Here is a 15,903-nt window from a genome sequence, read left to right as displayed (position 1 = left end):
CTCTCATGGGCTGGCTCAGAGGAGGTGGTTGGCACGGAGACTCATGATCACTTGTGTTCTAGGTGGTCCAACTGATGCCTGCTGCTGCAGTGCTGGAATGGGACAGAACCCTTCACAGCTGGAGAAAGAATTGTCTTAAATAAAACTTGGACATTGAACATAAATTCAGTATATCTTGCTTGTCTGCAATCAAGACATATGGTAAAACACACTGTATTTCCACATTACAGCCCTCGGTACAGATGTGTTGGATGATGTCAGCTGGATGTGGTGGGTGTGTTAAACTCCGTTCCACCGTGTACATGCCGCAGTTAGAGAAATGACAACACTTCCAGAAACCAAGGAAATGAGGCAGAACTGAAGATGCTCGTGAAAAAGCAGCCTGCTGTCACCCAGAAGCATCGCATGGCTTCAGGCTAAATACAAGGATCATTTTTAATTTGAATGTTTGTAAATGTATGGATATTCATGGGGAATGTATTAGGAAAAGAATAAAGAAACAGCTCAGTAACTTGTACAGAAGTCCTCCTGTGTTAGGCAGGGGCTTCTCTGTCACCTGCTCTGTGAAGTAGCCGCACGGCAGAGCCTTGAACATCTCTCTCCAGAGAGAGGTGAAGAGGTGGGTGCATTGTTACAGCTCCTCCTGCTTTGTTTAACGAACTTGGAGAGAAACCTGCATGCCTGCGTAGCCTGACTGACACCAAGTGTCTTCTAACCGCTATCTTTGAATTCATCAAACTTGAGTTAGAAATACAATTTCACAGCAAGTTATTTTCTCAGTGGTTGGCCCAGGCCTCTGACGTCAAGGATCCTTGTAAGAGTTTACTGATCGTGCACATCATTAGGGTTTCTCATGTTATAGCTCTTAAGTTTTGATTCCTTTTTTTAAATTTGTTAAAAATGCCACTTTATCAGGACTTCAGGGGTTTTCCATTGGTGAGTGAAAATCACTTGTTTGTGGTTACCATTTTGCTCCTAGGAAGTAAGCCAGACCATCCTTATTTAAAGGAAACACGTGCAAGAACCAAGAAGTAGTGCCGGAGCGCGGCCTGGTGGCTCCTCCAGGAGAGGCCGTGAGGCCCTCCCCACACTTGCTGTGTGGGGCCATCACACCAAGACAGCACCGCAGCTGTCAGAGGGTCTGAGTAGGTTTGTCAGCTTTCCTTTTGTGTTGTGACGATGATCTGTAATACACGTTTGTGGCTTATTACTAAATATAAATGATTAGTCTGCTATTACTAACAAGAACACGTGACTGACCTACTTGCTTCTCTTTTTCTTCTGAACCTATCATTAAAGTTCTGGAGCTGAAAAGACCTTGGGGATCTGACCCAGGCCTCTTAGGTGACAGATGAAGTCTGTGAGCTTACCTGTGGGCTCCAGCGACACAGGTCCTGACGGTCCTGGCCCGACTCTGCCTGGCCACCTTCTACTTTGTGGCCCTGGTGTCATCATCTCCAAGTCAGTGGGTTTCTTCAGTAAGGATTTCTCAGATGGAAGTCATATGTGACACCCTTGAAAGGAAAAAAAGTGGTGATTCCTGTGTTGATTTGTTATTATTATTCTAGTGTTAATTTAGTATGTGCAAACATGCATTAGATTGCTTATGCTTAGAGCTTTCTGAAGACAACTTTCAATCCAAGACATCATGCAAATGCAATGAAAACAAAATTATAAAACAAATAGCGTATTACCACAATCCCCAGCAACTCCCCGGGGGGCTGGCCAGTGGCCTGAGAGGCCGGCTGCTGTGGGCTGTGCTCAGGATGAAGGCTTTGTACGAGACAATGGCCAGTTGGAACCCTCTTCTAGGGAGCTGCAGTGCCAGCGCCCACAGAAGGGACAGAGGCCGTGGCCACGGCACCACAGGCAGAGAGCAGAGGCCTTGAGGGCAGCCAGGCGTGAGGGTGGTGCCAGGACAAGGAGGCTGGGGAGGACCCTGCCCGGGTGCTGGCCCTGGGCCCGTCTCTAGGAGGCAGTGGTGCAATTGGATCTGTCCTGTCCCTCTTGCCCCTCAGTACCGTGATGGGCGTCCCAGGCTGTCCACCCCTGCATTGAGCTAACAGAACGTCTAGTGTGGCCAGAGCCAGTGGTGGCGCCCAGCACTCCCCCACTTTGATGCTGACCCATGCGTCCAGCATCTTCTGAGGAGACTAGATGCCAAGAGGGGCTTCTGCCTTATCTGTGCTGTCTGAATTATTGCAACAAGAGTGACTTCATGTGGTGGTGTTTTTTTTTCTTTGTAAATTGAAGATAGAGAAAAGAAAGCAAGGTACCCAGTGACAGTTTTTATATCTCGGATAAAGTACAAATTTTTAAAGTACCGATTACTTGGATTTAATAAATCAGGTTTTTTCCTTCAGGTGTCAGCACCCAAGGGATTGGATATGTTCATTTTTTTTCCATCTTTTGAACTTTTTGTTTAGAATTTCAAACTTTTTCAGGCTCCTGCCACAACTTAGGAAGAAAAATAAGTAAGTAGGCACCAGCAGTTCCTGACTGTCACAAAAAAGAAAAAGAATTACACGAAAGGAGAAAAGAGCGTATGCTTGTGTGTGGTGGGTCCATCTTTCATCATGTAGTGTGGAGATGTCAGCTGACGACACGCAGTGTGTGGTTTATGCTCGTTTATTTCCATGTCACAGAAAGAGCTGGGTCTTCAGTGTTGTCCTCGCTCTTTGCCTGAGCCAGGATTCCTCACCAGCGTGAACTGTCCACTTTGGGAAGAGACTCGTGGCCGTGCTGAGTGTGATGTTGTCAGACCACTGAACTACCATTCCTCAGCGGAAAGAGGGACCTTCAACACTGCCCTTGGGAAGCGTGCCCCTGGGTAGAGGGGCACCCTGGCCTGTGCACCAGGTGCTGCATTCACCCTCTTGGATGTCAGGCACCCCTTGGGGCCCTGGTGTTTATAATCTCCTCTTGTTTGATGCCAAGTTGAACACCATGGGGCATGACCCATCCCTGTCACTTTAGCAAGAGCTAATACGTGCCTTTTCTTTCCTAGCTACATCTCCCACATGTTCTCGGGGCTCTTTGTAAAGCATTAAGAAGAGCCCAAGGATGGAGACTTGCTTTACAAAGTTGACCATGAAATTTAGTCCAACAGTGATGAGAGCAGCCGACAACTGGCAGACATTTCAATTCCTTTTCTCTCCTCATGTTGAGCCAAGTGCACATGAAGGTCCTAAGTTATTAGAGAAGGTGTTCATTCAGCTCCTTTTCACAGGCTCGGCTGACATCTGAGGGCTGTAGCTGGACCCTCGCTGCTTCCGTGGTTGATTGCATTCACCTGCTGCTGCAGGTGGCCCAGGCTGCATCATGGCCAGGCACATGTCTCAGTATAAAGCCGAGCATTACAGCCCTCACCTCCTGCAGAAACAGCCTTTGGTTTGCAAGCTGTTTATGGTTCTGAAGGAGAAGAGTGGTGAAAGCCAACCACTCTAGGAATCTGACTTCTCTCATTATTGTCAGCTTTACTAGATGTTAGATAAACAACAAAAAGTTAACTTTAACCTTCTCTACTTGGCAAGCCATCTGAACTAAAAAGAGGAGAAGCGGCAGCCTTGCAAACACAGGTTGGTCTTCACTTCTCTGTGGTTTCCCCAGAAAGCCTCTGCTGCCTGGAGAAGCTGGATCAGAGGAACCCACAGGACACAAGAAGAGAGACATGGGTGATCCCTCACGGGGTGCTGATGGCCAGACTCGGGTGATGCTCACGTTTTACCAGCCGTCCTTTGGGCACCTGGCTCCGGGTCTTACTTTGCCAGGAGATCAGACTAGGGGGCGAGGATGATCTGGCCCGCGGTGGCCCGCATGAGAGAGCTAACTGCCCTTCCATCAGAGCTCTACCTTCGGGCACAAACATCCTTAATCTTCAGATGGTGTGTCCTAATTAGGGACCACTGAATTTTAATAAACTTTTCTGTAAAACTGAATAGAGGAATCCAGGAAAGGAATCTCTTCCAGGAAGGTTGGATGACTATACGTTTTCTTGCTGGCTGTTGCTACAGTTTCATTGTCTTCTAATGCCATTTTGTATGAGACAAGTTTAGTACCAAGAGTAAAACACTGTCCGAGGTCTGTTTCCTGGTGTTCATTCAGCCGTTTCAGCCTGTCAATCCTTTGTGTTCACATCTGATTTATAAGTTTGTGTAAAATGGTGTGAGACGTACTCTCCTTTTTGTTGATCCCTGTAGTTGTTAAAATACAGGAAGAGCAGATAATTTTGTTAAATTAAGCCACCACTCTGTCTTATCGACTCAAATGCTTCAAGCCACAGCCCTTAACTTACCATCCAAATCAAGAGAAAAACCAGTCGAGTGTGAAGAGATATTAAAATGGTCTGAGCCACTGAAATAAGGCTGTTCTGTCCTCGTGTCCCAGATGGCTGTGTGGTGACAGGCCATGTGTGCTTGGGTGAAGGAGAAATTCTCTAATAACGTTGGAGCTGGCCTCCGAAGAAGCCAGTCCTAAGGAGACGGTATTCAGTAGCTGAAGGAATAATTACTCAGCAATACTCAATATGTCCTACAGAATTCATTTCATTCTGAGAAGGTTTTACCAGAGTCATACTCTTTTTGTTTCCCTCAGAAATCTTCCTCTTCCTTTGCTCTTTTCTGATATTCTGGTTTTTAGGATATTTCCTTCTAACAATTTGACCTTTCGAAGTCTGGAAGCTAGGGTATAGTGAGGTCCAGCCATTGGCTCCTCGTAAAAATGCTCACAGTGCATTATAATGTGCTGGTTGTTGAACCAAATATCTGAGCTTGTGTGCATAAATGGTATAAAAACCAGTTTCTTGTCATGTTGGATACTGAGAGACTTTTCCTTCACAAAGAAGCAGCGGATCATTATACAAGAAATCTCCCAGGTTGTGGACTATACCAAGTGTATGAAGATGGAAATTAGACCATCGTAGAAAGTGCGGCTTTTATCCAATCCAGATGATCGTTTTGGGAGCAGTTCTCATTCTTTCTGGTCTTAGACCCTATTATACTTAAAATTTGTTGAGAACTCCAGGTTACTGTATTGAAAATTAGAAAGAAAAATTTTAAATATGTGTTTATTTAAAAATAACAACACGTTAACATTTTTTATGCAGAAAGCCCCTATATTAAAAAAAAAAAAAAAAACAGTGAGAAGAGCAGCATTGTTCTACACTTTTGCAAATCTATTTAATGTCTGGTTTTATAAAGACAACTGGATCCTCACGCGTGCTTCTGCATTCATCTGTGGCCATGTGTTGTTTGGTTGAAGTGAAAAGGAAAACCCAGCCCTGCAGACCTGCGCCTGAGAGAGGAGAGGCCTTTGTGGCATTTTCATGGATTTGTGGACGTTCTTCCAGGAAACCACCTCAACACTCACCAAGTGTGAGTTCTCTGCAGGCTGATTGCAGTGTGGAATCTGAAGCCCCATCCATGAACTTTCTGCCCGCTGTTACATTACAATCCATTGGTCTGGCTTGCATTTTAAATGAATTTATTTCCTGTGTATAATTTTGCAACATGCTTTAGTCATTTGGAAAATATTGGTTCACGGAGTTATGCAGATCTTCTTAGTGTTGACGTGTTTCCTTAGACAACATCAGAAAGTCTCGTTTGTTCATATCTCCCCAGTCTCATCAGGATCTTCAGTGTCAAGAAGCCCTCAAGCTGCTGTGACTCATACACGTGTTCCAGACTCTACTTTTTGCTTGAAATCTTGGGTTTCATCACTGGCAACAAAACCGTCAGTTGTTTTCCTTGAAGTGACAACATCAGAACTTCTGGAAAGGGAAGGAGGGGCGCAAGATATGGGTAGGGTTTTCACTGTGTAATTAATGCTTTAAAAAAGGCGTCTGAAAAAATATGGCAAAAGCTACTGTCTGTTGAATCCAGGTAGCCAGTACAGGATAATCCAGGCACTTTCTGTGTGTTTAAAATATTTCATAATAAAAATTAAAGTAACTTTGAGGATAGTGAACAGATCTGGGAAACCCAGCAGTCCTAAAATGTGGCCTATAAACATGGGAAGGAGAAACCCGTATCCCTCACCCTCCAAGTTTGTAGTGGAGGCAGAATGTCTGATCACAGGGAGATCCTGGGGAATGAGAAGGAAAGAGGGAGTGGACCGGGGAGCCCAGGTGCTGAGGAGGGCGGGGGCCCATGTGATGTGGGCCATGTTTACTGACCTGACGTTGTTAAGGCCTGTGTTTGCTGGAGTCTGAAGTGAATTCACCATGGTCCTGCCCAGCCTAAGCTCGCTCTGGAAGACACAGATGAGAGGAAAAGGCATGCCCACCTTAATGGGGTGACAGGATGAGTTTAGACCTAACTGTCCAACAAAGAAAACAGCACGTGTGGTGACTTGGGGGATGAGCAGGATTGCGTATGCAGCAACCGCAGGAGTGGAAGCAGGGGGCCGTCCAGAAAGGAGCCTGAGGTCTGATCCTGGAGCCCTTGATGCCCCAGAGGGATCTGGGCTCCATTACGCACTTGGAGAGGCTTTTATGAGAGTTGAGTTTTAGAAAAGACTTCTGGCAATGTGAAAAGGATGGAATGGAAAGAGCCAAGTTGGAGGTGAAGAAGCAAGTTAGAGGCACAGATTTTCTCATACGTCTGTTCACTCGCTCATTCAAAAAACCAGGCTGTCAGATGCTATGTCCAGATGCTGGAAAGATGAGATATTCTGAGGGCACTTGCCCTTGAAAGCCTACAGTGTGGTGGAGTGGGGGTGGGAGATGAAGGAGAGTACCTGCTTTGGGGGGGGCCAGCAAGACTTCCTCTTACTATCCAGAATAACCTTATCCCCACGAGTGTTCTGCCACCATGCGTGTACATCTGTGAATCTATTCTCTGATTTAGCAGGGCTTCTGAAAAATTATTATAAATCGTACTTATTTTAAGTAAAATTGTGTTTACTTAGAACAGGTTTTTTAGAGTTGTGAGATTGACTAGCAATTTGGATTTGAGTCTGCAAGGTGTTCAGGAGGCTCTTGGTTCTTTCTGGGTGTTTCCCTTCAGTTCAGACACACCTCTGCCACGTGAACGGTCAGAGCAGCTGGACATTCCACAGTTAGGTGTGAACAGAAAGCACCAGGAAAGGAGCGGAGAGAGCAGGTGAGCTGCAGGTAACTTGTAGAGAAAGACAAAGATGCCAAAGAAGTAACAGTGGGAAGAAATCTCAATTGTAAAAGTCTTAGAAATAAAGAATAAAATGAATTTTAATTTTTTCTCAAAAGGTGACCATCGTATCCTGTGGTGTTTCCTTTTCTTTTCTCTTTGCCTTTAGGGTTATGTTGGACTGGAACTTGCCACAGGTCAAACTCATAGACCTTTAAAAGACTTTAAAAAGGGTCGATTACGGCCGGCCCCGTGGCTTAGCGGTTAAGTGCGCGTACTCCGCTACTGGCGGCCCAGGTTCGGATCCTGGGCGCGCACTGACACACCGCTTCTCCGGCCATGCTGAGGCCGTGTCCCACATGCAGCAACTAGAAGGATGTGCAGCTATGACATACAGCTATCTACTGGGGCTTTGGGGGAAAAATAAATAAATAAAATTATAAAAAATAAATAAAAAGTGTCGATTAAATACCTAAAATGCGAGGGATTTGTGGGCAATTGATTCCAGACTGCAGCCAGCCTCACACATTTATGCAGATAAATTCATTGTTAAAAGCAGATCAACTCTGAGCCAGCCCTGATGGCCTAGCGGTTAAAGTTTGGCATGCTCTGCTTCACAGAACCACACCACTCATCTGTCAGTAGCCATGCTGTGGCAGGGGCTCCCACAGAAGGACTCACAACTAAAATATACAACTATGTACTGGGGCTTTGGGGGAAAAAAAAAGAGAGAAAGAGGAAGATTGGCAACAGATGTCAGCTCAGAATGAATCTTTCCCAGGAAAAAAAGAAAAAAAAGATCAACTCTGACAACCTGACCCTTAAATCCAGTTGTTCCTGCTCGTGGCGTGTTCTAGCACAGCTGTTCCTTCCCTCTTTGGAGAACTCACTGTCAGGCCGAGTTTTTCGGGCAGCTGCACAGTTAAAAGGTGATTAGAGAGAAACAGGAATTCCCAAGAGCCTGGAGAGCACCCCCCCCCCGCCCCCACTGGTGGTGGAGAGTGGGCGCTGCGTCCTGGTTGTTGAGGTGCAGTGTGCACAGGAAGCCGGCCACCACAGGCCAGCCCCATGACCTGCCTTCTTGGAAAGAGGAAACCTGCTTGTGGCCCTGGCCTTGAGATTAGCCTCAGAGTGTGGGGTCGCATGTGTACCGTGTCACAGCTGTGGAGGAATCACCAGGCGGACAGGGATTTCGGCTTTCAGATCTGCTTTCAGAATGTTGGAAAACAGTCCACCACCCAGTAGAGCGAGCGGGGCACTCTTGTCTTCAGAGACTTCTTCCCTCCCCACCTGCCACTGAGTTTAAGCATTTTATGTAAATCATTTTTATTAGCAATTAATATTGGTAAATGGTTCCTTTTTTATGGAATCTAATAACCATTTAAAACAAATCAATAAGAGCAAGAATATGCTTTTAAAATCAATTTACTAAGTGTAATGTAGTTTAATGAAACATTGACACTTTGAGGCATTTTACAAATGTGGTGATGGGGGCTTTCAGAGACATGGAAAGGCGGCTCCAGTGGCCTCTCATTTCCTAATTGTCTTTTCAGCTCACTCGCCCCCTCCCTCTCTGTCTCTCTCTGTCTCTATCTCTCTCTGTCTCTGTCTCTTTCAATCTCTCTGTCTATCCCCCGGGAACACAGAGACAACTTGTCTTTACCTAAAATCTTTCTGTTTCCTTTTCTAGCCAGTTGCTTTCAGGACCTCTTGATAGCTGCTCTCTCTTCCTCTTGCCTCTGGTCTGTGCAGGGATTTGTACCTTGGTGGGTGCGCAGAGGTGGCCAGGAGGAGCCACGATGCAGAGCTGACCCCAGCGTGGTGCGGGGAGCCGGTGCTCTCAGGTGTCCACTCCGTCCACTTGTGGGGCCTGGTGCCCCAACCCCCCAGGCTCCCAGTGTGAGTGGGCCACCTGGCCCATGGGTCTGTGCAGACCCTCTCCTTGGGCGCAGGCCCTGGGCCCACCAAAAACAGTTCAGGGTTGTTGGAGCAGTGGTGGGTCTGCCTCATGCCGTTCTGCCAGGGAGGAGCAGCCAGCATGAGAGAGCTGGACCTCAGGGGCCATCCCCAGCCAGAGCAGCCCCTTGTGTGGTGGCACAGCTCATAGCCATGATACTCTTGGGGCCCCAGAGATACATCCAGGAATCCATCCAGGGGTTTTGAGGTGTTCACAGGTCCTGATTCTCACCCTTCTCTGCAGCCACTGTGCCACTTGGGACCAGTTCTGGCCAAGGCCATGGCGCTCTCCATGTCCCCAGGGTCGCTCCCCATCAGCCTGTGTGGAGGATGCTGCTGCACAGCTGTCTCCCTGCCTGGCACAGCTCCTGCCACATCCATGGTGATTTGAAAAGAGCGTTGAATGAACGAGTCCATGACACCTGTAGTTTGACTTTGGAAGGACACCACTAAGGCCTTTCCAGAATGGCCATCACCAGGAGCTCGAACAGCTGTCAGTGACCATGCCCCCGGCCCCAGCCACTGGCCCAGGTCTCCCGCTCTGAGACACCTGTTCTCAGCTGCACTGCGCTTCTGCCAGGACAACAGGGGCCCTGAGAACGTGGTGAGGGTGAGGACCGGGACAGGGGGTCTGTGAGGGATGCATCTGAGTTCTGCAGGGAGAGGTGGCCTGTCTCTTCATGTAACCTCCTCATGGAAAATATGTGCATGAGAACTATCAGCAGAAAACAAAAAGTAAGAAGTCGTACAGGAAAGAAGATAAATACACCAACTCATCTTCCTTCATCTCAGGCACGACCTCATCAAATGGAAACATCAAAGTGAACCCCACCTGGAAATTACATCCACTTGCCATAAACTTCTACTAAAGTCTCAAGACATCTTTCTTGGTGACAGCTGTTTTCATTTCAGTGTCATTATTCATCATTAATTTGTCTAAACAAATTTTATCCCAGTCTTTTAACTCAGCCTGAAGCCTAGGTTTTAAACAAAGCCATTCTCAGCAGTTACAAGGTCACGTCTTCTCCAGGATTGCTGGGGACCCATCAGTTGTGTGTTCATTCATTCACATTTATTGAGCAACTACTGTGTGCTCAGTGCCGGGGCTACAGGAAATGAGACAGTTCCACCATAAAGGAGCTCCCGGCCTGACTAGGGAGATGCAGGGACAGACCAGAACCCGCCGACTGCTGCTCAGTGCTCCCAGAACACACTGAGGCCAAGTCGGGGGAGCATCGTCAAGGCTGAGTCTTGTGGGACAACTGGAACGAAGCTCATTGGGGTACCGCGGTGTGGAAACAAGTCAGTAGCGCACAGTCATCCGCCAGTAGAGGGCTGTGGCATTCGTTATGAAACACAAGGAGAAGAACACGCTGACGCTTTGGAGGAGAGTCAAGGTTCCCTGCTTTATATTCAGGTCCTGATACGTGAGTTGTGTCCAAGGATGTTTGTTCAGTCAGTATTTACCGAGCACATGATGTTCGCCTGCACCTCTCCCTCTATATGAGTGTTTGGTTTTATTGTTACTGAAAATACCAAGTCCAAAAGAGAAGATCTTCAGACAAAGTTCTGAGTTCTGAGCAGCAAGAAGACTATTAAATAATCAATGTTCAGAACATTGAGGGAAAGGATAGGATGTTTCCCACCTTCTCTAGGCTATTCCATAACAAGCCATGATAATCCTCAGAACTTTCCTCCCCACCCACCATGGAGGGGAGGCTGACACTTGACTCCGGCAGCCCCCCTGGAGGCTCTGGCTCCCAGGTCCCCACAGCCCACTGCCTTCCACATCATTGTCCAGATGACCTGGAAGAAGTCAGGCGGATGAGGGGGCACCCCAGGCCAGGTAGGGTCGAGTAGAGGGCATTCTCGGTTGCCCAGTCCCCAGGTAGCCTCTGGGATGACCGAGTCCTGTGTCTCATCCCTGTGTCCTGCTTCCCCAGAGGGATCCCAGGTGGTGGTGCCGCAGCTTGGAGGATAGAGGGTGCTTGGCATTCGGGATGCTTAGATGTTAAATACTGCAGCGCTTTCCAAAGGCCCCACAGCAAAGGATGGAAGATGAGGAACCAGAAGGCCACCTCCGCGTCCCTCAGTTGGCAGGCCCACCCTGCCCGGCCAGGAAGACGGAGACTGATAGAGAAAAATGAGAGAATAAATACCGCCCACACAAACCATGACATCATTAGCTCTTCCTGTAAAATCTTAGAAAACCAATCAGCCCGGAGCACAGTTGCTCCAAATTAAACTGATTGTGACAGTCCAGTCCTGTGGGTTTGGTTCTGAGTGCATGTGGAGAAAAGCTGCATTCTGTGCCCCGTGTCCCCAGAGTGAGTCCAGGCTAACACCCTGCAGTGCCAAGCTAATTCATAAAGTGATCGTTGGTGCCCAAGGGGATGGGCAGGGTAGAAACTGTCTCCGAGGTGCAGGTGGGAGGAAGCGTGCTTCCTGGGCTGCTCTCCTCCCCTCGACAGTGCGCCTTCCAGGGCCACTGCGGACTGCGGAGCACCAGCCCTTCCAGGCCCAATTGAGAGAGAATGTCTCTAACCGCTGCCTCCAGAGAGGGCAGGAGAGCCCCCCCAGAGAGCCCCTCCTCGCCTCTCTCGCCCATTGATGGCTGGCTGGGTCCTGCATCTTTGCTGGCTCCCACTCTGCTTGCCATCAACAGCATTGGAATGCACCTCCCTGACAGTTTTCATCTGTAAGATTTGCTTAGGTTCACATGTTTCCTTAAAGATCCTTGCAGATTGACGGGAGACGGGGCTTTGTCCCTTTGAATGTTCCCCTGTGGTTCTGGGGAGCTGGGACCCAGGTTCCGGGTTCTGGCTTACCCGGGGAGTGATGAGGAGATGGACGTTTTAACACAAGCAACCTCAGAGAAAATGCACAGAGACCATCCCCTGACCCCTCCTCTCAGCAGCTCCGTGTTGGTAAACCGAGAGGAGCAGAGAGCAAGGAAGTCACATCGGCTTTCCCGTGCACTTTGCCTCGCCAGTGCTTGCTCCGGATGGAGACATGCTCCCAGGGGCTGCAGACCCCGCAGAAACGGGCTAGGCCTGCACGTTAATTTACGAGACCATCCACAGGGGAAAGTGTGCCAGCTTCTCCCTGGCCATAGCATGGCCCCAGGGCAGGGCTCTCCCAGCCAGTGACTGCCCTGCCCTTTACCCAGTGACCACGAGGCTCGGGCCTTCCCGGAGCCCTGCCGAGCCTGGACCCAGAGGCGCTGGCTCGGTGCAGCTGAGGTGGCTCTCCCGTCCACCCCAGCTTGAGGACGCCTGCTCTGCCTGGCGGTTGGTGTGAACACCTGCCTTGGAACCCAAGGTGCCTGCAGGGTCTGGGGCACAGCAGATGCTCGTCGAGGTGGGTGTTGTGATACTTATTGCTGGTGATCGTGCCTGTCCTCCCAAGACCCACCCTCCTCCTGTTAGACAAGGTGGAGGTGGACATTTAAACCTCACTTCAAGGGGTCAAACAAAATCCAAAGATTATTTGCAAATGAGGAGCCTGTGGCAGAGAGGCGGAATCACTGGGTCACTCACTGGCCAGTGACCAGCCACAGTGAACGTGTGCTTGCTGCTCTCGAGTCTCAAAGGTCCCATTTCACTCTCCCCAATGAGGCCTGTCTCTGCCCCACCCCCACCCCGAAAATGTCTTAGGAGATATTCTCCTTCATCCCATCAGGGGAAATTTATTTGTCCTGCAAAAGCTGCAGATACTCAGGAGGCACAGGGCTGTTAATTAGGGCCTTTGGGGAACCGTCCTAAAGCCCTGAGCTTTGTGCTCCTGAATGTCGCCCAGTGTTGCGTTCTGGTTAAGTAAAGCCCTACAGGACACTGGAGCGTCGGTAATGGGGGCTCAGCAGCCGGCTAATCTTGTGGGCCCAACACGCAGCGCGACGAGAGGGCAGGGAGGGACATGTCAGGTTACCCGAGGGTCCTGCCCACCCTCCATCTGCGCCCACGTCAGGGCTGACAGGAGCATATGCTGCCTGCTGCTCACTGACCATCTGCTCCGAGCTGATGAAGTGTCCCCGTTTCTGTGGCGACACAGCCCTTGATTGGCGGTGGCACCACAAACATTCCCTACTCAGGTTTCACTTTTATCTGTGCTCTGGAATGGGGCTGGGGGAGGGGCAGGTTTGGGGTCTGTGGGAAGGGACAGTTTGGGGTTTGGGGGAAGAGGAGGTTTGGGGTCTGGGGGAGGGGGAGGTTTGAAGTTTGAGGGGAGGAGGAGGTTTGGGGTCTGGGGAAGGGAGAGGTTTGGGGTTTGGGGGTGGGGGGACAGGTTGGGGTTTGGGGATGGGCAGGTTTGGGGTCTGTGGGAGGGGGAAGGTTTGGAGTCTGGGGGGAAGGCAGGTTGGGGGACAGGTTCCCTCTCATCTCCCTTTCTCCCTGCTCTCCTGCCTCCTCCCTCAGCGCTCCCCCCACCTCTGGCCTGCCTCTCTCCCCCCAGTTCGGAGCAGGTACACTTGGGAATTCAGTTGACAAATCTGGAGAGCCCAGTGGGGGCTTGTTTCTGTCTGCCTGGTGCCCAGCGCATGACTCCGGAATGGAACTTTTCCAGGATTTCAGGCTGCTGTGTGAGGGCTGAGTCTGCCCCCAGGAGAGTTCCAGCTGGCCAGGATGCCGCCCCGCGACCATGGAACATCTGTCCACCCCCATGCAGTTTGGGAGAGCTGGTCTGATGGGAACAAATGGGCTCCCATTAACCATTAGCAGGGGCCTTGCGAGAGCCCTGATCCTGGAACCACGTTCCTCCTGGCGGCACCGGGAGGTCCCTGGGGTGTGAGCTGTGGGGCCTCGAGAGTCCTGTGTTTTTGTCTTGGATTGAAAAAGCTGCTGAAGGGAGTTGGGGCAGTCGCCAGTAGTCCCCAAAGGAGGCAAAGCGCCTCTTCTCTGCTGAAATAGCAGACACAAGCTGCCAAAGCTGGAGGCCCCGCAGCCGATCCCCGCCATGAGATCTAGGACAAAACCAAACCTTTTTTTTTTTTTGAGCCCTGGGAATTGAGTGACTCAAAGTCTGGATTCTGTTTCTCCCGCTAATTCCCAGTCTGGTAACCAGTGTCAGTGGAGGAGAACTGTCTCACAGGTCTGGGCTGTGTGCAGCTCTGGGACTGCTTCTGTTTGGGTCAGGACAGCGTGCATATCGAGGGTGCTGCCTGCCGGGCACTAAAGAGACTTGTTGCCTGGGTGAACGTTTGCAGCATCTGGAGGCCATGCCAGACCCTGGAGTCCTTGCAGGCAAGTAAGCTGTGTCCACAGGGACCACCCACCCCCATGGTTGATCAGGAGATGGCAAAGTATGTCAGTTCCCCTCCCAAAAGGCGGGGCACCAGACGGTCCTGCACACTCTCTGAGATGGTAGAACCATCCAGGTGTCCTGCAGGTCTGGGACCAGGCAGGAGGGCTAAGCACAGGGTCAGCTCTGGGATTTTCTGAGGCCTCCTCGGCACTTCATGAGGCCAGACCCTGGGTTGGACAGAAGTGGAGTAACACAGAATACTGGGGGCATCTAATGCATTTCCACACACTGACCGGGCAGGGTCCCTGAAGGATTCTTTGTGGGACAGGTGAAGCCGCCTCTTGGAATGTAGTCAGCCCGTCATGGCCAACACTCGTCATGCCCACCCGAAGCCTTTCCCAAAATGCCCTGCCCAGGATAAAGAAAGCCCCAGGCTGCCGTTGCTGTCTCTGCTAGTGGGTGGCAGTGGCCCCCAGAATTTCACCAAGTGTGCTTTAAAGGTTCATTCGTGACATTAGAAAGTGACCTCCTCTCAGTCACAGGGGGTGGGGTGTCACGGCTGTGGTCTCCTCGGTCCCCCAGCATGGTTATCTATCAGCGTGGCCTTTCCCTCGCTCAGCAGTGGCCCTCACCCCTCCCCAGCCACACTGGTAGCCCCCTCCCCACAGCCACACAGCCCCTCTGGGGTTAACTGTCCTTGACCCTAACTGGATCCTCTGGCTGCCGCCTCCTGACCTCCCTTCAAAACTCCAATCACACTAACTTCTCCATGACTCGTCCTGCTGTGCATGTCCATGCCGCCCAGCGCTTGTCCAGCTAGCAAGTCCTCCTTTGTAAAATGCTGAGCTCCATAAAGCAGGCATTTTGTCACTTATTAAATTGCATTTTCCTGTGTTGTTCATTATTGTAGCTTATGAGCATAAAATGGTGTTATCTAAATAAAATTAAAATCTGGCCTTCAAACAACTTCCAAATTATCCGGCAAACGTGCTGGGCACCAAATGGATTTAAGAGGGAGTCAGACTTGGCATTTTACCAAAAGCAAAACTCCTACTCTTAGACTTTACTGTCTCGACTGAGATTAAAACAGGAATTTCTTCATAATATGTCATTTATGTTCTTATTTCCAGCAGGTGCACATGGAAGAACCATTTCCAGGTCCTTACCTGGGTAAAGACTGGGAAATGTGGCTTCCCGCTGGGACATTTCCCCTGTCTGTTCTAAACATAGAAATAGAAAGAAAGCTTCCAGTTTTTATGGAGCAAGCATAGCATTGACACCAAAGAGATCCGTGGAAAGAAAGCTATCAACTCATGTAATGTATAAAGAGCAATATGAAAATCCTAAATAGATTATTAGCAAATAGAATCCAGCAGTGTGTTAAAGAGTTCTATCCCGTGACTAAATGTTTTTTTCCAGTGAAGTAGGAATGGCTCCATATTAGGTCTATTGATATAAATCACCATTTAATAGAGCAAAAGAGAAAAATAACATGACCATCTCCACAGATGCTGACAAACATTGGATGAAATTCAACATCCGTTCTCTGATTTTAAAATGCTCCTAATAAAATAGAAATTGATGAATGCCTCTTTAAGATTAT

The 15,903-nt window shown here is 49.4% G+C and overlaps 1 protein-coding gene across 7 annotated transcripts in view; it reads left to right on the top strand.

The window, feature by feature from the left end:
• Nucleotides 1-7,221, top strand: part of FAM120B (family with sequence similarity 120 member B) — a 96,524-nt gene extending 89,303 nt beyond the window's left edge. For 6 of the 7 annotated variants that reach the window (XM_087424982.1, XM_087424984.1, XM_087424980.1 and 3 more), the window contains one exon: nt 231-7,221. In XM_087424982.1, the coding sequence (XP_087281108.1) occupies nt 231-255 (25 nt within the window). In that variant the 3' untranslated portion in view covers nt 256-7,221. Of the gene's footprint in view, nt 1-62 lie in introns of all 7 variants that reach the window. The other variant, XM_087424983.1, reaches the window with a different exon arrangement.
• Nucleotides 7,222-15,903: the final 8,682 nt, after the last annotated feature.

The sequence above is a fragment of the Ceratotherium simum genome, chromosome 38, assembly GCF_057802395.1.
Source record: "Ceratotherium simum simum isolate JZ-2026a chromosome 38, ASM5780239v1, whole genome shotgun sequence".
NCBI lineage: Eukaryota > Metazoa > Chordata > Mammalia > Perissodactyla > Rhinocerotidae > Ceratotherium > Ceratotherium simum.
The sequence above is the reverse complement of the archived record's forward strand: the minus strand, read 5'-3'. Positions and strand labels throughout refer to the sequence as shown.